The sequence below is a fragment of the Perognathus longimembris genome, chromosome 15, assembly GCF_023159225.1.
Source record: "Perognathus longimembris pacificus isolate PPM17 chromosome 15, ASM2315922v1, whole genome shotgun sequence".
In the NCBI taxonomy this organism is placed as follows: Eukaryota; Metazoa; Chordata; class Mammalia; order Rodentia; family Heteromyidae; genus Perognathus; species Perognathus longimembris.
Window position 1 is genome coordinate 20927383 of NC_063175.1, and position 24602 is coordinate 20951984.

Genomic DNA, 24602 nt, shown 5'->3' on the forward strand with positions numbered 1-24602 from the left:
ATTCTTTTGTCAAATTGTGAATTTAGCTTAAATAAACAGTCAAATCAGCTTTCAATAACAGGTAAACTGTCTTATCTAATGGATGAAGTTTTCCCAAGTCAAGCCATGCTTTGTTACAGTTAGGATGTTCTTTAGCAATAAATCTGGAGGCAGAAACTAGCTCTGTTTTGCCCTCCGACCTAGGTGAGCGTGGGCAAGTAAATGATCCTGGGACCGGATCCTAGTGTCCTCCTCTGTAAAATAAAGAATAGATTCAAAATTTTCAAACTATGGTCCATGGAACTGCTTTAGCTGATGAAAGAGTGTTTCTATTTTTATATATTCCCTGTACTGGCATACTTCCCAAATAAAGACTTGGGAAACCAGACTAGATGCTGTACAGATTTAATTCTTTAACTTTAGCATTTTAAGCAATTCCTTAACATACACACACATACACACACACACACACACACACACACACACACACACACTTCAAATTAAATCATTTCCACCATTGCAATTCTACTAAAAATTATAGTTACAAATATCAATTCTAATTCAGCTGTTTAGAACTCAGAATAACAATAGAATCTCCATTATAAGATCATGATACAAAGTGAAATTTGATATCTCAAAGAAAGGAAGCTCAAAAAAGCCCGGCGTGGAAAATACAGCACATACTAACTCTGTAAACTGAAGGGTAGCTTGGAGGTACTCTGTGTCTGTGGCCTGGGAGGGTCTGAGCTCCCTTCCCCCAGGAGAGAGGTTTCTCTCTCAATCATTAAGCACAAATCTCATGCTTCCTGTCATTCCTGTAACCACATACTGCTTCCTATCAGGGTTCTTCTCATTCAAAACACTACAAGTCACCCCATTCTCACTCTTAATTGTACAGCATACAAAGACTGCCTTAATATAAATCCAGTGTGTTTACCCTTATCTTCTTTGCATCTCACAACTGTGAAGTAGAAGAAAGGATTTCTGTTCAAGCTCCTAGACAATGGTGTAACTCTAGGAACTTGGGAGGCAGAGATCTGCAGATCATGGATTTCAGCAGGCCTGGGTATAAAAATTCACACAAGAGTCCATCTCAACCAGTGGCTAAGTAAAATGGCACACACTTGTCATCCCAGTGACAAAGAGTGGCACAAATAGGAGGACTCAGTTTGGGCCAGCATACACATAATGTGAGACCTTGCTTTAAAAACAATGCAAAAGGGGCTGGGAATATGGCCTAGTGGCAAGAGTGCTTGCCTCATATACCTGAAGTCCTGGGTTCAATTCCCCAGCACCACATATATAGAAAAAGGCCAGAAGTGGTGCTGTGTGGCTCAAGTGGTAGAGTGCTAGCCTTGAGCAAAAAGAAGCTAGGGACAGGGGCTGGGGATATAGCCTAGCGGCAAGAGTGCCTGCCTCGGATACACGAGGCCCTAGGTTCGATTCCCCAGCACCACATATACAGAAAACGGCCAGAAGCGGCGCTGTGGCTCAAGTGGCAGAGTGCTAGCCTTGAGCAGGAAGAAGCCAGGGACAGTGCTCAGGCCCTGAGTCCAAGGCCCAGGACTGGCAAAAAAAAAAAAAAAAAGCTAGGGACAGTGCTCAGGTCCTGAGTCCAAGGCCCAGGACTGGCAAAAAAAAAAAAAAAAAAAAAGTAAAACAAAATAAACAATGCAAAAGGGCTGGGAATGTGGCTTAGGAGTAGAGTGCTTGGCTAGCATGCATGAAGCTCTGGGTTCAATTCCTTAGCACCACATATACAGAAAAAGTCAGAAGTGGCACTGTGGCTCAGGTGGTAGAGTGTTAGCCTTGAGCAAAAAGAAGCCAGGGACAGTGCTCAGGCCCTGAGTTCAAGACCCAGGACTGGCAAAAAAAAAAATGCAAAAAAGGGCTAGCAGAATAGTTTATGAGGTACAAGGACTGCTAAGCAAGCACTATGCCCTGACTTCAAACCCTAGGACAAACAAAACCAAACAAACAAAAATCTGTGTTGCACAGAAGAATGTTACCACTGGAATAATACTACTAAAACTCATGCTTCCAGACTCCAAAGATAATCTGGTGCACTTTCTATCATTGATGCTGTCTCCTCAGGCACATTGGATTGTGGAAGAAATAACAAAGATTGTATGATAAATAATAATGGTAAACCTTTGAGATTCAGAGAAAAAAAGACACATATCATCCTGACTGACCCTTTGATGCTGGGATTGAGGCAGCTGATCAAAAACACACAAGTATAGCAAGATAGAAACGAGAGGGGTAAATGTGAGGAAAAGAAGAACTGGAGAATGGCTCAAGTGATAGCTGTTTAGCAAGTATGAGTCCTTGGTTCCAGCCCCAGTGCCAGCATGCACACACACAAACACGCATGCACGCACATGTGTGCATGCACACACAATGCCATAAAGAATAAGAAAATAATCATTCATCTTTCACCACTAAGTATCAAGAAATAGAAAAGAAAGTATAAAGTGAGGGAAAAAGAAAAGAGAATGCTAAATAACAGAAATAAGAAGTGGGTAATTGAAAGAGACAAGATCTCTTAGAGATGTCAGTTGATTTAAGTATTAAGAGGGTAGTAGTACTTAGACTCATTTTCAAGTCTGGTCTTGCAAGGTGATATAAAAATATTACAGCATATACAATAAAGTAATGAATGCAGTCACAGTGACCTATTTACTAAATTACAAAATATATAACTTAAAATCTAGAAAGAAACCTGTAACTTAGAATTTATATTGCCTAACTTTCTAGGGACAGAAAATAAATGGCAAGGGAAAATGAACTCAGAGGTATACAGATAATCACTGCAAGAAAAATGACATCAGAAAAGTAAGATTTGGGGCTAGGAATATGGCTTAGTGGTAGAGTGCTTGCCTTGCATGCATGAAGCCCTGGGTTTGACTCCTCAACACCACATAAACAGAAAAGGCAAGAAGTAGCACTGTGGCTCAAGTGGTAGAATGTTGGCTAGACTTGAGCAAGAAGCCAGGGGCAGTGTTCAGGCCCTGAGGCCAAGCCCCAGGACTAGGAAAAAAAGAAAAAAAAAGACTTGAGGCCAGTTGTGTGTGGCTCATGCCTGCAATCCTAGCTACTCAGGAGGACTGCAGTTCAAAGCCAGCCCAGACAGGAAAGTCTGTAAGACTCTTACCTCTAATCAACCACCAGAAAACTGAAGGTGGAACTGTGGCTGAAAGTTGTAGAGCACTAATCCTTGAGTGAAAAAAGCTCAGAGAGGGGCTGGGGATATAGCCTAGTGGCAAGAGTGCCTGCCTCCGATACACGAGGCCCTAGGTTCGATTCCCCAGCACCACATATACAGAAAACGGCCAGAAGCGGCGCTGTGGCTCAAGTGGCGGAGTGCTAGCCTTGAGCGGGAAGAAGCCAGGGGCAGTGTTCAGGCCCTGAGGCCAAGCCCCAGGACTAGGAAAAAAAGAAAAAAAAAGACTTGAGGCCAGTTGTGTGTGGCTCATGCCTGCAATCCTAGCTACTCAGGAGGACTGCAGTTCAAAGCCAGCCCAGACAGGAAAGTCTGTAAGACTCTTACCTCTAATCAACCACCAGAAAACTGAAGGTGGAACTGTGGCTGAAAGTTGTAGAGCACTAATCCTTGAGTGAAAAAAGCTCAGAGAGGGGCTGGGGATATAGCCTAGTGGCAAGAGTGCCTGCCTCCGATACACGAGGCCCTAGGTTCGATTCCCCAGCACCACATATACAGAAAACGGCCAGAAGCGGCGCTGTGGCTCAAGTGGCGGAGTGCTAGCCTTGAGCGGGAAGAAGCCAGGGACAGTGCTCAGGCCCTGAGTCCAAGGCCCAGGACTGGCCAAAAAAAAAAAAAAAAAAGAAAGAAAAAAGCTCAGAGACAGCACCCAGGCCCTAAGGTCAAGTCCTACAACTGACCCTCCCTCCCCCCCCCCCCCCGCAAAAAAAGAATAATCTGATAGATATAAAAGCTTACAGGTAGTTCTATTAAGAGTTATTTAACAGGGTCAAGGATTCATTTGAAGAGAGGAAAGCATTCAGAGATACCCAAATGAATATTAGGAAAAAGAAAATGGAAAAAAAAGTAGGAAACTCAATATGAAATCGTAGATCCAACATCATAAGTTAAAAAGATAAACCAGACACCAGTGACTCACACTTGTACTCTTAATCATAGTAGAATGCTGAGATCTGAGGATTGCAGTTCAAAGCCAAGTCAGGCAGGAAAAGTCTATGAGATTCTTATCTCCAATTAACCGAGAAAAAGCTAAAGTTGAAGGAAGCATGGCTCAAGTGGTAGAGCACTGGCATTGATCAGAAGAGGATAAAGGATAGTGCCCAGGCCCTGAGTTTAAGCCCCAGTACCAGTGTACACACACACATACACACATGGGTGTATGTGTGTAAATAAAAGACTGCCATGGACCTTTATAAAGGTCAAAACTGACACCCCTTCTCCAAAAGAGCCAGGTGCCAGTGGATCATACTTGTAATCCTAGCAACTAAGACCTAGAAGAGTGTGGTTCAAAGGCCCTCAGAGCAGAAAAGTCCACAAGATTCCATCTCCAATCAAACTAGTGAAAAGTTAGGAGTGGCACCTATAAGCAAACAAACTGAATGAGTGTGAAGTTCTGAGTTAAAGCACCAGTACTGGGAAAGAAAGGAGGGAGAGAAAGAAGGAGAACTGAAACAAGTCTCCTAATCATTAGTTTTTGAAAACTCACAAGAATAGCTTTATAAAAGAAAAGTTCTATTAAGTTTCAAAGGAACAGATCATTTCAATTTTATACAAGTTCTTCCAGAGAACAAGAGAGAAGATACTCTCAAATTCACTTTATGAGGTCAGTATAACCTTGATATGAAAATGCAAATGGAGAGAGAACAAAAAGAGATATTACAAGCCAATCTCACTTATGAACAGACACGCAAATATGCAAAAGAAACTCAGAGTATTAGAATATCAAAAAAAGCTTGATCAAACGAGGCTTGTTTTAAATATATAAGAATAGCCTATGTGAAAAAGTTTTAAAAATATAATTTACAAACATTAATCCTGTTAATAAATACAGAAAGACCATTTGGTAAAATCCAATATTTACATTATTTGAAAAAATACAATATAAGAATGATCATTGATCTGGTAAAGAGTAGTTTTAAATGTCATTCCAAACAGTGAAAATCTGGTAAGTAGTAGTTTTAAATGTCATTCCAAACCGTGAATCAGTAGAATTTTAAAATGCATCTTTCAGAGTAAGTGGGGTAAGGATATAGTTCAATAACATATCATTTGCCTAACAGGCACAAAAGTTCTGAGTTCCAACTCCAGAAAAAATATAAACACGCCTACCTTAAAAAAAATCAGGGCGGGCTGGGAATGTGGCTTAGCAGTAGAGTGCTTGCCTAGTACACATAAAGCTCTGGGTTCAATTACTCAGCACCACATAAACAGAAAAAGCTAGAAGTGGCACTGTAGCACAAGAGGTAGAGTGTTAGCTTTGAGCAAAAAGAAGCCAGGGACAGTGCTCAGGCCCTGAGTCCCAAGCCATAGGACTGGCAAAAAAACCCAACAACAAAAAAATCAGGGATTAATTTGGATTACTGTCATCTTGGTATCAACTCAGTATTGTTCTTGCCAGTAAATAAACAAGGAATAACAAAGAAAACTGTTAGGATTGGAAGAGAACAAAATTGTAATTATGCATAGATTATGAAGGTTCACAGAGACTAAATCACAGTCTACTTTTATTAATTCTACTTCCTCTCTCACATGTCCCCCTCTGCTAACTGCAATCTCACTTCTTGCTAGTTCATACTTCTAAAACATATCAAAGACTCCGTAACTCTAAATACTGTGTGCACACTTCAGTTCACATCTGTACTTCATAGAATGCTCAAATCACCTTTGCCTTCCTCATTCTAAAGCTTCTGTCTCTTTGCTATTTCTCCATGTTCTTTGCTGGACCCTTCCTCACTCATACTTCCAAGTATCAGCAGTTATTCCTTTTATTTCAATCTATACTCCTACCTGGAATTATTCACTCCTTCAACTGTGATTACCACTTTTATTTAGGTGACTTTGTAATACTAATGGTTACCAAATTCTCCAGACAAGTAAGTACAAGTCAACATGCTGAACAGAAAACTCATCTTCCCACATCCAAAGTATTCCTTACCATAGTTACCTTCTATCAATGATTCATGCCAGAAAGCTGAGAGTCAGCTATAATTCTCCCTTCAATCTATTATCAGATCCTACCTATAGTTTATTTTGGAAGTAGCTCTTTGTTCTTACTTTTCCCTCAATCGCTGACTTGGTCCCGGGTAAATAATCTCTCCTGAATTCCTATACCTAGTTGTCCTGTTTTCAGGCTTGTCCTGTAATCTTTCTCTTAAGGAGAAAATCTAACTAAATCTCTCCAGATTAAAATCTTTCAGTGACTTTCAACTGCCAAAGCTAAGTTTCAGGGCTGGGGATATGGCCTAGTGGCAAGAGTGCTCACCTGGTATACATGAAGCCCTGGGTTCAATTCCCCAGCACCACATATACAGAAAATGGCCAGAAGTGGCGCTGTGGCTCAAGTGGCAGAGTGCTAGCCTTGAGCAAAAAGAAGCCAGGGACAGTGCTCAGACCCTGAGACCAAGCCCCAGGGCTGGCCAAAAAAACAAAAGCTAAGTTTCAAACACTTTAAAGCATAATTTATAAAAATCCTGCAAAAAGACCCTCCTATTCATTTAGATTTGACTTCTCTACCATCTTGTCTTAAGATTTCTAGAAGGTATCCTTCTGTTGCTTTTGGATTGTACCTTCTACAAAAATCTATATAGTCATAGAGCCCCTAGAGCAAACACCATGTTTTAGGAAGACAAGATAGGTCTGACAAAGTAGACATTCTATAAATATCTATTGAGTTAGTTAAGGGAAAAAACAATACAGAGTACTAAGTGTCAAATCTGCAACGGATCACTGTAACAATGAATAGAGGTTATATCTGTTTGAAATAAAAGTGCAAGAAAAATTAAACCTGACTACACAACTCATTGAAACTTATCAGTTCTAAGCCCAACATTAAATTGTATACTAGAAATATAGTAGGGGAAAAAAACAAAACTGCATGCAGGTTAATGTGAACTACAATAAGACAGGAAAACTAATAGAATAGACCTTAGTTCATGTTACACATGGCAAGCCTCATACACATACATATATACATATACACACACACCATGCTATTAATTAAAACTTTGTATTCCACAGAAAACTCCCCAAAGTTACCAAAATAAATAGCTTAAACTTCATTTTCTTTATATATATGACCTAGTGTTTCAAAATTTAATCTGTAGATTTTTAGCTTTTAAATCAAGTTAACATTAACGTTTGATATATATCTAACAAGAAGCAAATACATTCTAAACTTCTTTTTAAAGGAATTAAAATTTTCTTAGAATCCTTGAACCAGGTAAATGGTGATGCATTTGAATGACAAATAATAAATTTATCAAAACCTTTCAAAAGAAAATAAGGAGCTTAGATTGCGATGCAATCTGTTATTTTTACCCAATACTTAAAAGTATGCTGTACTGTATTTATAAACTACTATGAACATGAACACATTTGCTTTTAGTATGGAAACCTTTAAAAGCTTTCTTACTTTCCCCCTGTTCTACAAAATGCACAACTAACTGTAGGTTTAGTGACAGGAGTCACATTTATCACCACCAACATAAAAAAGTATATACACACGTACACACACACACACTTTCAGTAATTCCTGGAGACCAAAGTCCAACAACTTATTCACAATGATAACAGTTTCAACTCCAGTCTTGGAAAAGCAGTAAAAATAGCACTCAGGCATTCCTGTTCATATTAATTATCTAATAAATATAAATCTAGCCAATGTGCCAAGTCATCAGTTTCAGTGCTACTATCAAACATTTTGTGGAGGAGAGAGTGCCTTTGTATCAAAAGGAAACTAAAGTTCACATTTAGTTCCTAATACTCTAGCCTGCACATCAGCTCACTTCAAGTATTTTCCTTCTTTGAAAAAGCTTCCTGGTGATGCAATGCCTAGACTTCCAAATCAAATGCCTTAATTTTGTCCTTAGACCTAATTAAATTTAAGAAACTTTTCCTAACTTTAGTAACTCTGAAGATCTCCATCCAGGCCATCTTTCTCTCTTTTCTCTCCTGACCACTCTCCTTCTACACCGAGGGGAAAACAACAACAGCATAGATTAAAAACAAGAAACAACCAGACACATGCTCTGAATGATAGGGAAACTTGATTCCCCACTGGCATAGGCTACAAAGAAAGCCTATGAGTAATCAAAAATCCTTAATGAAAACATGAAAGTTGAAAGCCACCCCCCCCATTGTTATTTCCAGGTCTCCTCAGTCCAGTCATGCTTTTCCCCCTGGGATTTTTGTTGTTTCAGTGGTGCTAAGTTCATCTCAATGTCAGCCAGAGCAGAAGCATGCAAAGAATCAGTAACTTGGAAGGTTATTTAGGACAATAATGTCTTTTACTGTCTTACTCCTCCCACTCCAGCTCAGCTTGACCTAATACTAATACTTAGCTGGGGGAAAAAAAAAAATCAGCCAACAGGAATTTCCTCAGGGGCTCTTCCAGGAACCCAAGGCAAAACTATACCCGAAGTGGAAAGGGGGAGCTGGGTCTTTGCCTGGCACGCACCTCCCTAAGCACCCATGGCTACATTGGATTCAGCATACATGTCCAACTATTCTTGGATGTATTCACAGCCTTGATTCACATCTGGACACCCTCCCCCCATGTCATTCCCCCATGTCCTCAGCTGCCCCTGAGACTGCCCCACAAAGCCAAAGGAGGAACAAGGACACGGAGAGACACGGAGACAGACACACACACACAGACACACAAACACACAGACACAGACAACGCACACACACCTGGGTGGGTCGAGAAGCCCCTGGCAGAAACACTCCACTCCTGGTTCCACTGCAAGCTCCAGCACCAATGTGTTCGGCCTGTTCCTCCTTGTCCTCCCCTTCCGCCAGGCTGATCCTGGAGGTTATATCCTGGGAGGCACTGCAAGGTCTCCTGAAGTCACCTTCGGGGCCCGCCCCTGGCTCCAGCAAGGCAGCAGCGTCTGCCTCCTCCCTCCGGGGAGATCCGGTGGAGGTGCGGCTGTCCACAGCAAAGACTCCTAGCCTTGCCCCGCCCTGGCCGCAGAGGTCTGTGCAGCGCCCGCCTCCAATTGCAGCCGCACGGCCACCCTCCCGGGGGCTCCCCTAGCAAAGTGCAGTGCAGCCTGGAGCAGCGCAGTGTGGCCTGCAGCAGGAGCCAGACGCTCTCCCTGGCTCCCCCGCAGCCACAGTCGTCCTAGAATCCCTCCTTCCTTCCCTGTCAGGTAGGAATGGACTCGCGGGCGGGCGGGGAGATCCAGCCCCAGCCTGGAAAGCAGAGGAGCAAGCAGAGCTGAGCCCAGGGAACTGAGCTGGAATTCTCTAAGGGAAGCAAGGAAACAGCTACTTGCTCTTGGCTCTGCAAGATCCTAGCTTAGTCCAGTGCTCAACCCCTCCTAGAGAATCGAGGCCTGATAATTTTTAAAGGGCAACCCACCCCTCAGGAAACACCCGGAGGCAAAGGACTCATCTCTCCAACCCTGCCTGCAACACTGAAGTCTTTACTGAAGATTTCACTATGGATCACTCTTCATCAATTTATTTTGTATCCTAGTTACAGGCAATTTGAGCAGTAAAGTGAAAGAGATGATTTCCTATTAACAGCCAGACTTGGAGGGTATACAGGACTCCAAGGAAAGGAAATCCCATCAAATAAAAATTGCATAAAAATATGAAAATATAAATATGCTAATATATATTCAAGTCAGGCTAATGAGACTTCTAGTTAACTATAAGGCTTAAGAGTTGTTCCAATATAAAGTTTTTTCAACCTTTCAAAAACATATACATCTGTTCTCTTAGTGAATCTCAGATAATAAACAACTACATCTTAATGTTACTGAGGTGCTGTACAATCAGGGACAGCTAGATTTATACTACAATTGTAAAATGTATGCAGGACATTCAAAGCATACTGGGGAAATGTGGAATGTCTGTGAAATTTGAAGTTTCACTGTGTCTTCTGAAAAGGCACTTTGTTCCCTCTCCCACTCCCATTCTAAATTGATAACTAAGCATTCTTGTGCTTGGAAAAGTCACATTTATCACCAAAGGAGAGTTCCTGCTACAGAATCTTTCTCTAGGCCCAGAGAACTGAAAAATGAATTCAGTTTGCTGACAATACAGCAAAAAACAAGATTTTTAGTTTACAGACTACCTAAAACTTGCCAGGCACTATAGACACTTCACTTGAAATAACTGATTTGTATTCTCATTTTCAGACTTGGAAATGGCATTCCTAAACATGTATTAATTTGCTCTTGGTTGAACTCTCTGAGTTTAGATCCAGACTCATCTAACTCCAAAGTTTGTGTTCTTTCCTTTGTACATTCATTTATTCATTCCCTCAAATACTTATTAACAAGCTACTATATGCCAAGAATACAAAAATTCTTGTTTCCTTAAGGAGTTCTAGTTTAGTGAATATTTATTGATACAACATGACCAATGCTATGATAACAAGGAACTCTTAGAACAACAGATGGGACATCTAACCTAGTTTTGAAGGGTGGAGCCTGGAATTAGGAAATGGTGGCAGTCTTTGTCAGTGCAATCCAGGGAACTTTATCTGAGGAGCATCAATGAAGAATGTGTCTACTGGGATGGGGGGAGGGAAGGGAAGGCAAGAGACTGAGGCAAATGAGACACAGGACACCAGATTGAAAGTACTTGATCAAAGGTTGGATGATAAAAAAGGGTAACCAAAGACAACTGCCATGATCCAGGCTTGAGTTACTTACCAGGCAGTACTTCTATGAGTTAAATGGGTATCTCAGTTTTAGAAACACTATGTTTTTTAAAATTTAATTTAATTGTAATGGTATATACAGAGGGGTTACAGCTACGTAAGTAATGAGTACATTTCTTGTTGAACGTTGTTACCCCCTCCCTTGTCTTCTCCCATTTTCCCTCCCCCTAACTTGGCCCCTCAAGTTGTAAAGTTCATTTCCAACATATTGTCTTGTGACTATTGCTGTTACACTGGTTTACCCTTTGTCCTTTGTCTCACCATTTTGTTATTCCCATTCCCTTCCCCAAATCAGATAGAAGTATATACAAGACACAGGGTACCAAAATCAAAAACAGTGACAACAGGGGATAAACAAAAGGGAAAAAAAAGAAACGAAAGAAAACTGTCTATCCTCTCTGATCTCAGAAGAAACACTGCTTTTGAAATCCTTCTGATATAACCATAAATAAATTGTGCAAAAAGCAGCTAGGTATAATGGTTTAGCACAAGGAGAGGTCTAAATAATCATATTTCCAGTTAAAGAAATGGGTAAGATCATTTAGGAAGATGAGAAGGTCTAAGAGACATCTCCTACAGAAACCTAGGGAATGCTGACATTTAAGGCATAGGTTGAAGAAAATATGCTAGAGAAGGTGACTGTACAAAGAACTGAGAAACACTAAAAGATAGAGAAGATGAAAGAAGGTACTATGGAAATGACAGAGAAACCCAAAAGGCAGAAAACAGTCAAGTGTCAAGTCATTTAAAGGCCAAGCAACATAACTGAAAAGCAACCCGTGACTTAGCAATAAGAAGATACTAGCAGCAATAATTTCAGTAGGCTAGATAGGAAATTAAACAAAAGCATTATATTAAAAACATAACATGGAACTAGAAAAGCCTGTATGAAGATAGATAAAAGTTATAAAGGAGTAGAGAATTAAAGAGAAGAAAGGAGCCGTTTTTTCAAAAACCAAAATAGAAGACAGAAACTTCCAACAAAAGAAGGATAGGGAGTGAAACAGATACAAATTGTGGTGCGGGCATTTTAGGGAGTTGATGGTTTATCAATGGCGGTCTACTGCTTTTCTGAGAAGGAAACACAGTAAAGTTGAAAGCTTTGAAAGAATGAAGGCGAGGGGACCACTGTATACAACAGGAAATAAGAACGGAGGGATTAAAATATTCCAGCACAGGAAGCTAAACACCAAGACCATGACTGTATAGTCATGAGTCCACAAATGACTTCCCTTCAAAAGAGAACAGTGTTCTGTCCAGGGAAGCAGTACAAATTCAGGTGGCTCCAGTTTACAGTCTGGATGTTTCCATTCAACCACACACAGCACCATCATTATCCACTCATATATCTGGGTCACATCTCTTCAGCAGGCAGGGAGTTTAACATCAAAGCATAATACATTTTATAAGTAAGCTTACGCCAACTTCAAATAGACAAGTTCCTAAGTTAGAAAAACTGGTTTGGCTAAGACCATGAGGAACTCTATGATACAAAGAAAAAGAAAACACCAGTGATGGCTTCCACATGCATTTTAGCCACATAAGAGATCATCCTTCTGCCTATATTGAGGAAGATAAATGATACAAAAGATAACTCACGAAGCCATTTTATAGCCTTTTGAATAAAACTCTCAGACAAGGTTAAAGAAAACACATAGCAGTAATATACTGTGCTACTACACTTCCAAGTTTCCTGCCCTAAAAATAGTCTACAAAGTTTTCAGCTTATTTTATACACTTCACTTTTCTCAACTATGAAGTAGCTCTATTTATAAATAAAATCTACCTCTAAGCTCATTTCACTCACCTATAGGTCATAATAAGCAATTAACTCTATGTAGATTCTATCAGAGCACCCTCCCCCAAAAGCAGAAAACACCCACAAATCATAGAAAAAGCAGGCACAAGACTGAGGCATAAATACCCACACCCACTGAAACCCCTAAGTTTTTCATGCAGAGCCAGCTTATTCTTCTTGTGGAGAATTACACCAAGTTTCACTGTTTGGTTTTCTGATTGGTAAGCAGGGGATTAAAAACAGTAAATCAGAAGGTACCAGTATTTCACTTATAGCAAGCACAGTTAATCTAAAAATCAAGAATATTTAAAGGCCTATAGATAGAATCAAGAATTCAAAGAGTAATAGATCAAGACCACTTATTGAAAAACATACAGATCTATTCACTTTACTCTCTGGTTTATCTGATGAACTGTGCCACAGAGTAATTATGAATTATGATGCAGTTTAGCTCAATGGTAAGTATAGGGCCCTAAGTTCCATGCCCAGTATTACCAAAAGAGAAAAAGGAAAGTGAATGTTTACATTCTAAATAAATACAAAACAGAGGAGTGCTGTGGGTCAAACCTATAATCCCACCTACTCACAAGCCACAGAAGGGAATAAGGAATGAGGTCCAAGGCCAGCCCAGGCAAAAAGTTAGCTAGATCCTATCTCCACAAGCAAGCAGGTATGGTGGCACAGGCTTGCAACCTCAGTTACATGGGAGATACAACTAGGAGGACCCAAGGTCCTACACTGTCCTAGACAAAAAGCACAAGACCCTATCTGAAAAATAACTGGAATAAAAAAGGCAAGAGATATGGCTCAGTGGTAGAATACTTTCCTAGAAAATATAAAGTCCTAGGTACAAACCTCAGTACCACTAAAAAAAAAAAAATGCCAAGAAAAGTAATCAGAATAAATACAGGTTTACTGCCATTGGAAGTAAGGTCACTTACATGATTTACACCTTTCTAATCCATATCTTGTAGCAGGTGCAACAAGGGGGCTTGGCTAGTATGATTTCATTTACTCTTCAAAGCAATTTTTAATCATTTTTGTCCCACTATTTAAAGGGGATAGTATTCAAAAACTTAGTGATTTTTAAAAAAATTAAGATTTAGAGCCAAGAATCAATAGTTGTGATAGTATGATTTCAAGGGTTAGGACTACACTTAATAAAAGTTCTAGATATTGCAAATGTAGCTGATAATGCCAGATAAATAAGGCATTACAGGTAATTAGGCCATTCTGACCTCAATTAAACTATTCATTCCTATGTTGTAATACTTGGGCATCTGAAAGACAAACTTCAATCTGGGTGTGGTGGTGCATGCCTATAATCACAGCACTCATGACACTGAGGTAGGATCATTGTGAATTCCAGGCCAGCTGAGGCTTATATAGCAAGATGGAAAAGAAGAAGGGAGGGGGATAGGGAAGGAGGAAGGGAGGCAGGACAACTTCCAGGAGGATACTTTTCTTTCTAAATAAATCAAGCCCTGAGAAAGCGCAGGGAAGCTAGATCTAGCTTATGAACTTATAAGTGAACACACTGGGTGGAATGGAAGTATATACAAATATGTTAACTGATATATGGTAAGTTCAATGGAGATCTCAAATAGTATAATTCCTTAGAAAACTAAAATGATAGTTCAGCAAAATAAAACACCAAGAAGCAGGTACCAGAAAGGGGTGGAATGGGATGAAGTGGAAAGGAGTTGAGGAAGGAAGAAGATGGGGAGAATGTAGTCAATATACATAAAATATATTTATACTTATTATATGATATATTTATATAAGTTATAAAAATATATTTGTATATATTATGTAGTATAATATATTTATTATTTATTATTTATTTATATATATTTTGGGGTGAAGGGGTCAGTCATGGGCTTGAACTCAGGGCCTGGGCACTGTCCCTGAGGTTTTTCACTCAAAGCTAGCACTCTACCTCTTTGAACCACATTGCCACTTTCAGTTTTCTGGTGGTTAATTGGAGATTTAAGTCTCACAGACTTCCCTGCCCAGGCTGGCTCTGAACTGTGACCCTCAGATCTCAGCCTAATGAGTAGTTAGGATTACAGGTGTGAGCCACTGGTGCCCAGCAGTATGTTTAATTTTTTGAGGAACTTCTGCACTGCTTTCCATAGTGGTTGAACAAGTTTACATTCCTACCAATGGTATAAGAGGGTTCCCTTTTGGCTGCATCCTCACCAGTATTTGTTATTAGGCTTGAGACCAATGGAATAGAAGATTCCAAATAAACCCAGACATACAGCCATTTAATATTTAATAGGGGATCAAAAAACATAGGCTGGAAGAAAGTCTTTTCAAGAAATGGTGTTTGCAAAACTAGATATCCACATGCAGAAAACAAACAAGATCCTTATATATCACCTTGCAACAGAATCAATTCAAAACGGATTATTAAAGATGTCAATGTATGGTCTTAAACCATGAAACTATTACAGGAAAAAATAGGAGGAACATTAGGGCTGCTGGGCACAGGCTGAAACTTTCTGAATAAAGACAAAAAAAATACAAAGAAAGTCTTGATATATAGGACTGTTATCAAACTAAAAAATTTCTGCAAAGCAAAGGACATAGCCAACAAACTAAAAGATAGTCTACAGAATGGAAGACTTTGGCCAGCTATATATCAGACAATGGCCTAATATCCAGAATATACAGAGAACTTATAAAAAAATTAAACCCTCAAAAAACCAACAACCTAGAAGGGGAAAGCAAAGGTAGAGATGACTGTCAAAAAGACTAATAATAAATGTATTCATTACCTCACTTATGATATGATAAGCCCTCTGTACATCACCTCATTAACAATAAAATTAAAAAACAACAACCCAATTAATAAATGGATTAATGAGCTAAAGAGTCTTCTCAGAAAAAGTAGTAATAATGGCTAATCACACATGAAAAATGCTCAACACCTCTGGCCATAAAGGAAACTTCAATCAAAACGACACAGATTTCACCTCACCTTAGTTATTTAGAATGGCAATATCAAGAAAAAGATTCTTAAAGTTGGAAACATGAAATGCCAGTTTCTAAATGAACACTGTGCTCTATGCAGTATGTTATATACACATTATATACACATGCAGTATGTTATATACACATTATTCATCTGTGTACAATGTATTCTCACATTCGACTCTGAAGCTTTTATACTTTCATTTTATAGAAATTTGTCCCTGAGTAGACTTTGAGACCACTGATTCTAACATTTTCTATTGTCTCTTTTATTTGAAAAATGAAGCAATGCCAATGTTCCATTGTTGCTAAAATAATAAGGATTAGACAACACTATCTCATCAAACAAGATAAATACAATGATAAGGATACAAAAGTTCTAAGACAGCATCAGAGGGGAGGGACTATACCTTAATTACATAAGATCCTACAGTAATAACTATTAACTTTTATCCAATGGTACTATATGTTACACAGTAGATCATTTTGGCTACATTATTGAATTTAATCCTCATGACCAAGACAGTATATGAGATTAGAGGAAGTAGCGATGTGGTTCAAGTGGTAGAGCACTAGCCTTGAGCTGAGAGCTCAGAGACAGCGCCCTGGCCCAGAGTTCAAGCCCCATGACCCAAAACAAAACAAAGACTAACTAAATAAGGTTAGTAGTCTTAACTTTAGGGCTAATAGTCTTGCAGATCTAGTTTTCCATGGAGAGAAATTTTAAATGGTTTGTACACAGCTTTAAATAGTTTTACATCTCTTAAAATTAAACATACCAGTTTAACACTTTCAGTATAATCTATTATTCAGCCTTAAAATCATATATCCCTGGAACAAAAAAGGTATTGATACATCTATCAGTACCAAGAAGAAATGAGAGATTTATTTTTAACAATGTGCTAATTATGTGACTCCAATGATATCATAATTTATTAATTACAAAATTGTCCTACAATACTGCCATATTATTCAGATGTATTTACAATACTAAATCATCCACCACTTAAACACACTAGCCACCAAAACTAGAAATGCTAGAGGATTTTAAACAGTCTTAGAAGAATTAAGCACTTAAAATGCTTAATGAACAATGTTTTCCTATAACAGCAATAGAAATCTGAAAACTTTCTCAAAGTTTGTTTTAAATGAGTATAGTTTAATATTTCCATATTTTTCTTGTCTTTCAAATAAATTTATATATTGAATTTGTGGTATAAATTTCAAATTTAGCATTTCAAAAATTCTGTATGAATCTACAAGGCTTCCATGTTAATCTTGAAAAAATAAAGTTTTAGATCTTTACATACAAAAACCTCCAAGCATCAGTTGCTCATACCTCTAAAACTGTTTAGGAGGCTGTGATCTGAGTATCACAGTTCAAAACTAGCCCTGGCAGGAAAATCTGTAAGACTCATCTCCATCTAAGCACTAAAAGCCAGAAGTGGAGCTATATCTCAAGAGGTAGAGCAATAGCCTTGAGCAAAACACTCAGGGATAGCACCCAGGCCTTGCATTCAAGCCCCAACTAACTAACAGGAAAACACACACACACACACACACACACACACACACACACACACACACACACACGCATGCACGCACAAAACACAGAGTGAGAGAGAAAAAAATCAAGTAAGGAAAAGAAATGATATCTTAATCAAAAAATGAAAATGAAGATTAAACATATTCACAATTGAAAAGAATGTCTATTGCCATTTGGCTTGCATTAAAATCATGAAAATGAAAGAGAAAGGAGAAAATAAAAGAGATGACAAGTAAAACACTGTCAGGCAGGCAAAACATATATTTTACAACCTTGTAGTCCTTAGAAAAGAAATTCCTAATATGTATCCATACTTCTCTTACTCAAATTTGGAAAAGCAAATGTTACATTATCAAACAAAGGGAGAATTAAAGGTAAAATAATAGAACATTTCTTCCAATAAGTTCAAGATACACAGGTAAGTATAAAAATGCTTTACTTTCTAAATGTATTAGATATTTTTCACATAAAACTCTCTGTCACAACTACCCTGAGTAATTCAATGGTAATTTGTTAGATGTACTTGTTAATATGGTTGCATCAATAATCTGAAAGAGGTGAATACAGGCTATTTTGTAGTCATTTACTTAATAAAAATAAATCTGTTCAAGAGATAAAGATTTCCTTTATTCATATTTTTCTACTTATAACAACTGAAAACGAATGACATATGAACAAGCATGTAACATCCAAACAGCTAAAATGAATTGGGAATGACCTACCCCTTCTTGCTTATTGAAGACATTAAGGCAATCACTCAAAGCAACACAACTTTCTCTAGAAGCTTCAGAGACAACTTCAACTTTCTGAAGAAATGATGGAAGCATTTCTATAAATAAGAGCAAAACATATAATAAGTGTGATTTTAATACATTTTAAAGACCACAAGAACATTTTATTCATATGTAATTATTGATGTATTTATGCATATATGTATGTATTTATGTGGTACAGTGGTTCAAACTGCCAGACCTTACAGTGTTAAAAAAAAATGTTCTGAAGGTGGAGTGAGGGAAAGGGAATTTGCAAGGTTGTCTGTGGATGGCTTAGTGAAGGGGTACAGCATAAGATCCTCAGCAATCAGGGTAATGATGAGCAAATGAATCTTGAGAGAACAGAAAAGCTAACAGGACTGTAGGGAAGGCTCAAGGCCATTAATTCACTGTTCTCTGTAGATCTTCATGGACATAGACTTCTATATGGAATACAAAAAGAAAATCCTAAGGCATAATTAAGAGTGATAGACTGATATTTCTTTTGCATGTTTTCCAGTACTGAGGCTTGAACTCAGGGCCTGGCAACTGTCCTTTAGCTTTTTTTGCTTAAGGGCTCTAGAGGCTGGGAATGTGGTTTAGTGGTAGAGCGCTAAATATAAAACTAAAAACTAAAAATAAAAATAAATTTAAAAATGTTCTGCATCACTTTGAGCCACAATCCTGACACCAAAAATACTTTTAAATCTGTTAATTTCATGTTGTCTCGGGCAAAGGGTATAAATAGTTATGCTTCTTTAGAAGCACAATGAGGGCACAAGAGGCAGGACAACAGATGAAGCTTGTTCCTACAACAGATTCCACCCTACAGTGACAGGAACTAATACTAAAAGCAGTTTGTAGCAATTGATCAATTGTGATGTTTGAGAAAAGCAGTTAAGGACAACTGACAGTCCTACTTAAGATATTAACATTTCCTTTCTTGATGTTCTACAGGACCTAAGTAAACTTACTCAAAAACAAACTACTAAAAGGAGAAAAAAATTCTAAAGTTGATATAGGACTAACATATTTGAAAGTGGCATTAATTCAACCTTTTTTTATTTTGACACAGGCTGTTCTTTTCACTTTCAAATCTGCACCCCGGGGAGGCACATGATCTTTTGTGTACACTTAAATTGAGAAGAAAAGTAGCATTCATAAATGCTCCCTCAAAATGAAAGTCTTAGGTCACTTACAGATTAAAAAAAAAAAGGTTTCATTCGCATCAAAAGTACATTGTAGCATTCCCTTTGGCCACATCCCTGCCAGGATGTTATTATTAGTTTTCTTGATAATGGCCATTCTAACTGGTTTGAGGTGGAATCTCAATGTTGTTTTGATTTGCATTTCCTTTATGGCCAGGGATGTTGAACATTTCTTCATGTGTCTATTGGCCATTCTTATCTCTTCTTCAGAGAAGCCTCTCTTTAAGTCTTTAGCTCACTTATTCATAGAGTTGTTGATTCTTTAAAGATTTGTTTTTTGGGAGGTTAGTTGTTTGAGTTCCAAGTATATTTTAGATATAAGGCCTTTGTCTGATACATAGCTAGTAAAGATGTTCTTCTAATCTGTTGGCTTTCTATTTATCCTGCTAACTATATCCTTTGCCATGCAGAAATTCTTCAATCCCATTTATAAAGCCTTTCTTTGATTTGCTATGTTTCTGGATCTTTAGGAAGTTTCAACCTATGCCACAAAACTCTAGTGTTTCCCTTACCTCTTCCAGTAATATCTTCAGGGTATCTAGTCTTACACTGAGGTCTTTGATCCATTTGAAATGGATTCTGGTGCAGGGTGATATATGAAGATCTAACTTCATATGTCGAAGAGGCTGTGCTTCTTCCATCCTGTGTTTTTGGCTCCTTTATCAAGGAATAGGTGGCTATAGGTCTGTAGGTTCATTTCTGGATCTTCAATTCTATTCCATTGTTCCTCAGGTCTGTTCTTGTGCCAGTCCCAAGCTGTTTTTGTTACTATTTCTTTGTAATAGAATTTGAAGTTTGGTACTATATTGACATTCCTCCAGTATTGTTCTTCCTGCTAAGAATTTATCTTGCTATTTGGGGTCTTCTATTATTCCAATTTTCATATTGCTTCTTCTATATCATTGAAGAATGTGGTTGGGATATTGATTGGTATTGAATTTGTAGATGCCTTTGGGAAATACTGCCATTTTCACAATGTTAATCTTCCCAATCTAGGAGCATGGGAGATTTTCACCTTCCCTAAATCAACTTTTATTTCCATTTCAAGTTTTTTCACATCTTTGGTTAATTCTCAGGCATTTTTTTTGAGGCTATTATAAAAGGAATTGCTTTCCTGATTTCAGTCTTGCTCTTCTCATTGTTGGCATACAGAAAAGCTATTGATATTTGTGGGTTAATTTTAGACACTGTCACATTGTCAAAGTTTTGGATCAGCTCAAGGAACTTGAGAGGAGTATATGGGGTTCTTTAAATACAGGATCATGCCATCTGCTAAGAGGGGGAGTTACTTCTTTCCCTACTTAGAAGCAGTATGAGATTCCTCAAAATCCTAAACAAAGAGCTTCCACATGACCCAGCAATCCCATTCCTGGGCATTTATCCAAATGACTAGGCCACACTAATGCTACCAGTACAACCATGTTTGCTGCAGAATTGTCTACCATAGCTAAGATACTGAATTAACCCAGATGCCCCTCAATGGATGAATGGATCAAGAAAATGTGGTTTGTATAAACAAGGGATTTGTATGCTTCCATCAGAAAGAATGGCATTGCCCATTCATAAGGAAATGGAAAGACTTGGAAAAAATTATATTAAATGAAATAAGCCAGACCCAATGAAACATAGACTGCATGGCTTCCCTCATTTGTAATAACTAGAATATGTCTATAAATCTACAAGTTACTCAATGAATAGTAAAAGACAAATAATTACACTTGGACATGATTAAACAGCACTCTAAGCACTCCACAGTGAGAACAAAGGAGGATATTCTTAGGAAAAGATAACAATGGCTCAAAAGCTATGTGCCTATGACCATATAAAATGATGATTATCGAAATGAACTCCAAGAAATGGAAATGAGGTCTTTCTATTATGCTATTTGTAGTTCTCTCTCTCTCTCTCTCTTTTCCTTTAGTTTATTCCCTATTGTCACTGTTTTTGATTTCTGTACTATTGTTTATAAGTTTATCTGATTTGGGGAATGGAAGGGGAATCATAGAAATGATGGGACAAAAGGTGAAAAAATTCAGCAGTGATATTCAGTAGATATTATGTTGGAAATAAACTTTACAACCTGGGGAGAGGAAAGGGGGAGAAAATGAGGGAGGGAGTAATACTGTTCAAAAAAAATGTACTCAATTGCATTACTTACATAACTGTAACCTCTCTACACATCACCTTTACAATAAAATTTAAATTAGGGGCTGGGAATATGCCCTAGTGGCAAGAGTGCTTGCCTCGTATACATGAAGCCCTGGGTTCGATTCCTCAGCACCACATATATAGAAAACAGCCAGAAGTGGCGCTGTGACTCAAGTGGCAGAGTGCTATCCTTGAGCAAAAAGAAGCTAGGGCCAGGAACAGTGTTCAAATCCTGAGTCCAAGCCCCAGGACTGGCAAAAATAAAAATAAAAAATAAAATAAAATTTACATTAGGAAAAAAAAAAAAAAAGGACAAGGAAATTTTGTTTAGGCCTGCTATCCCAGCTACCTAGGAGGTAAAAGTAGGATTGCTGCTCAAGGCCAACCCAGGCAGAAGTAGAAGACCCTTGAAAAACAAATTAAAGGGGCTGGGGATATGGCCTAGTGGCAAGAGAGCTTGCCTCGTATACATGAGGTCCTGGGTTCGATTCCCCAGCACCACATATACAGAAAATGGCCAGAAGTGGCGCTGTGGCTCAAGTGGCAGAGTGCTAGCCTTGAGCAAAAGGAAGCCAGGGACAGTGCTCAGGCCCTGAGTCCAAGGCCCAGGACTGGCCGAAAAAAAAAAGTAAAACAAATTAAAGCAAAAAGGGCTGGGGCTGATGGCTCACGGGACATGATGAGTGTCTAACAAGCACAAAGGCCCTGAGTTCAAATCCTTGTACTACCAAAACAGAACAAAACACTAAATGCATATGTATCACTCAAAAACAACAAAAACAAAAGATTAATAAGAGAAATGTACTTGATTCAATGGCTTGACTTGCTAGTTCCACATTAAGATCATTTAATTTATCCCTCCATCAAACAAAAATCTTAACATTCAAGAAAGCACTCCTTCAGGGGGCTGGGGATATAGCCTAGTGGCAAGAGTGCCTGCCTCGGATACACGAGGCCCTAGGTTCGATTCCCCAGCACCACATATACAGAAAAACGGCCAGAAGCGGCCCTGTGGCTCAAGTGGCAGAGTGCTAGCCTTGAGCGGGAAGAAGCCAGGGACAGTGCTCAGGCCCTGAGTCCAAGGCCCAGGACTGGCCAAAAAAAATAAAATAAAAGAAAGCACTCCTTCAAAATATAACCGCAAAGGAGCAAGAGAAATCTATACTACTCTTGTATTTCAAATAATCTTGATTTACTTAAAACAATGTTTTTATAACATTAAGCAAAATCAATAAATACAGGCAACCAAATACCAATAATTTGCAAATATTTGGCCACAATACACAGGATCCCATCAAGACATAAAGATTTTCAGGTGAGAAAGGGAATAATGATTAAATGGAGAATAAAGTGTATGATTGTCATTCTAACACAAGATCCCAAAGCAAATCTACCAAAAACACATTCCAAATGATTTATCTTCATTCTTTTGAAGAGATAAAATAATAAATATTCGGGCTGGGAATGTGGCTTAGCAGTACAGTGCTTGCCTAGCATGCATGAGTCCCTGGGTTTGATTCCTCAGCACAACACAAACAGAAAAAGTCAGAAATAGCACCATGGCTTAAGAGGTAGAGTGCTAGCCTTGAGCAAAAAGAAGCCAGGGACAGGGCTTAGGCCCTAAGTTCAAGCCCCAGGACTGGCTAAATAAATAAGTATTAGCTTTTAGTTTTTTTTCAAAGTTTCTTTATTAATGTGGTTAAGTAAACAAAAGTCCTCTTGGGAAAAGTTATTTTTCAAAACGTGCTGGGTGCTGGTGGCTCACATCTGTAATCCTAGCCTCGGGAGGCTAAAATCTGAGGATCAGGGTTCAAAGCCTTCAAGGGCAGGAAAGTCTGTCAGACTCTTATCACCAATAAACTACTCAGAAAACCTAGAAGTGTGCTGTGGCTCAAGTGGTAGAGCTCTAGACTCCAGCACAAAGAGGCTCAGAGACTGTGCCCAGGCCCTGAGTTCTAGCCTCAGGACCTGCAAAACAAACAAACAAACAAAAAACCTTATTAAAGAAAGCAAGAAAAGAAAAAAGTCAATGATTGAAGGAATCAATGCTTTTTCCTCAATATCAGGATATGAAGACAGTGCCGATGTAATTACAAATAAACAGAAATAATTGAAAACTACTTTGCTATAAATTTGACTTTGTATACTTTATCTTCTGAGTTTTTGATACACATTATGAAAATTTGTTCTCTCCTTGGTTGCTAACTTGGAGAAGAAAGTACCATATGGTAGATGCCATGTGACTTAAATAGTACCTCAACAGATGTCACACAGAGCTGTGGACTGAGTGCTGTGAGGAAGTTTACAAGAAAGAAAAAACACAGCCTCTGTCTTCCATAATTTTTCTGAGTAATCTAGTAATTTTCCACTAGATAAGAAGATATATTCCTTTTATTAAATATTATATTTGTATATTAAATATTATATTTGTATATTTGTATTTTAGATAAGTTATACTTCATTGAACATAAAATAAATAGTAACTGTCCGTGTACATCATTAGGAATAGTTAAATATGCTAAATCAAAACTGATTCTATAAGCTTTCAATATATGTGCATGTATATGTTTAATTTTGTAAGCTTTAATTTCTATGACAATAGAATGTTAAAACAAGAGCTTTGAAGGGCTGGGAATATGGCCTAGTGGTAGACTGCTTGCCTCATATATACGAAACCCTGGGTTTGATTCCTCAACACCACATACATAGAAAAAGCCAGAAGTGGTGTTGTGGTTCAAGAGGTAGAGTGCTAGCTTTGAGCAAAAAGAAGCCAGGAACAGTGCTCAAGCCCTGAGTTCAACCCCCAGGACTGGCAAAAACAAGATCTTTGAAATAAATGTTAACACTTGCATGGCTTAGGAACTGATGACTCTTGGCACAGCACAGCAAGGCAAGGCCACTCAGTTCACAATGCCATGCTTTCATACAATCAGATTTGCATACCGTTATGTAAAAAGGAATAAAACTGCTAAAAGTATAGACGAATGCCCAAAATATGGTTAGCCAGTTAATACTTGAGACTAAGCTTGTATGAATAAATGCAAGAAGGCCAGTATGTTACCTTACTTGGCTTACTATAAAAATCTTTAATTTTGAGGAAAAAAAGTTCTTTTTTGTACTAAAAATATTTTTGAAGTCATGAAAGCTGCTAGATCATATTGGAAAGTTTAACTTTAGAGATATATAAAAAGCTCACAATCTGTCATTTTTCATGATTACACAGTAGAATTTTTAATTGGGTAAGTTTAGAACAGTGGAAAAGTGTGTGTGTGTGCGCATGTGCACACATGCCAA

The 24602-nt window shown here is 38.3% G+C and overlaps 1 protein-coding gene across 6 annotated transcripts in view; it reads right to left on the reverse strand.

Moving 5' to 3' along the window:
* The window catches only part of Osbpl1a (oxysterol binding protein like 1A), a 206796-nt gene that overhangs the window by 86481 nt on the left and 95713 nt on the right, over positions 1–24602 (reverse strand). For 5 of the 6 annotated variants that reach the window (XR_007213389.1, XM_048363309.1, XM_048363310.1 and 2 more), the window contains one exon: positions 17923–18029. Coding sequence is in view for 4 of the 6 variants with exons in the window: in XM_048363309.1 (XP_048219266.1) it covers positions 17923–18029 (107 nt within the window). In the remaining 2 variants the exon portion in view is untranslated. Of the gene's footprint in view, positions 1–8893; positions 9162–17922; positions 18030–24602 lie in introns of those variants that run through there. The other variant, XM_048363313.1, reaches the window with a different exon arrangement.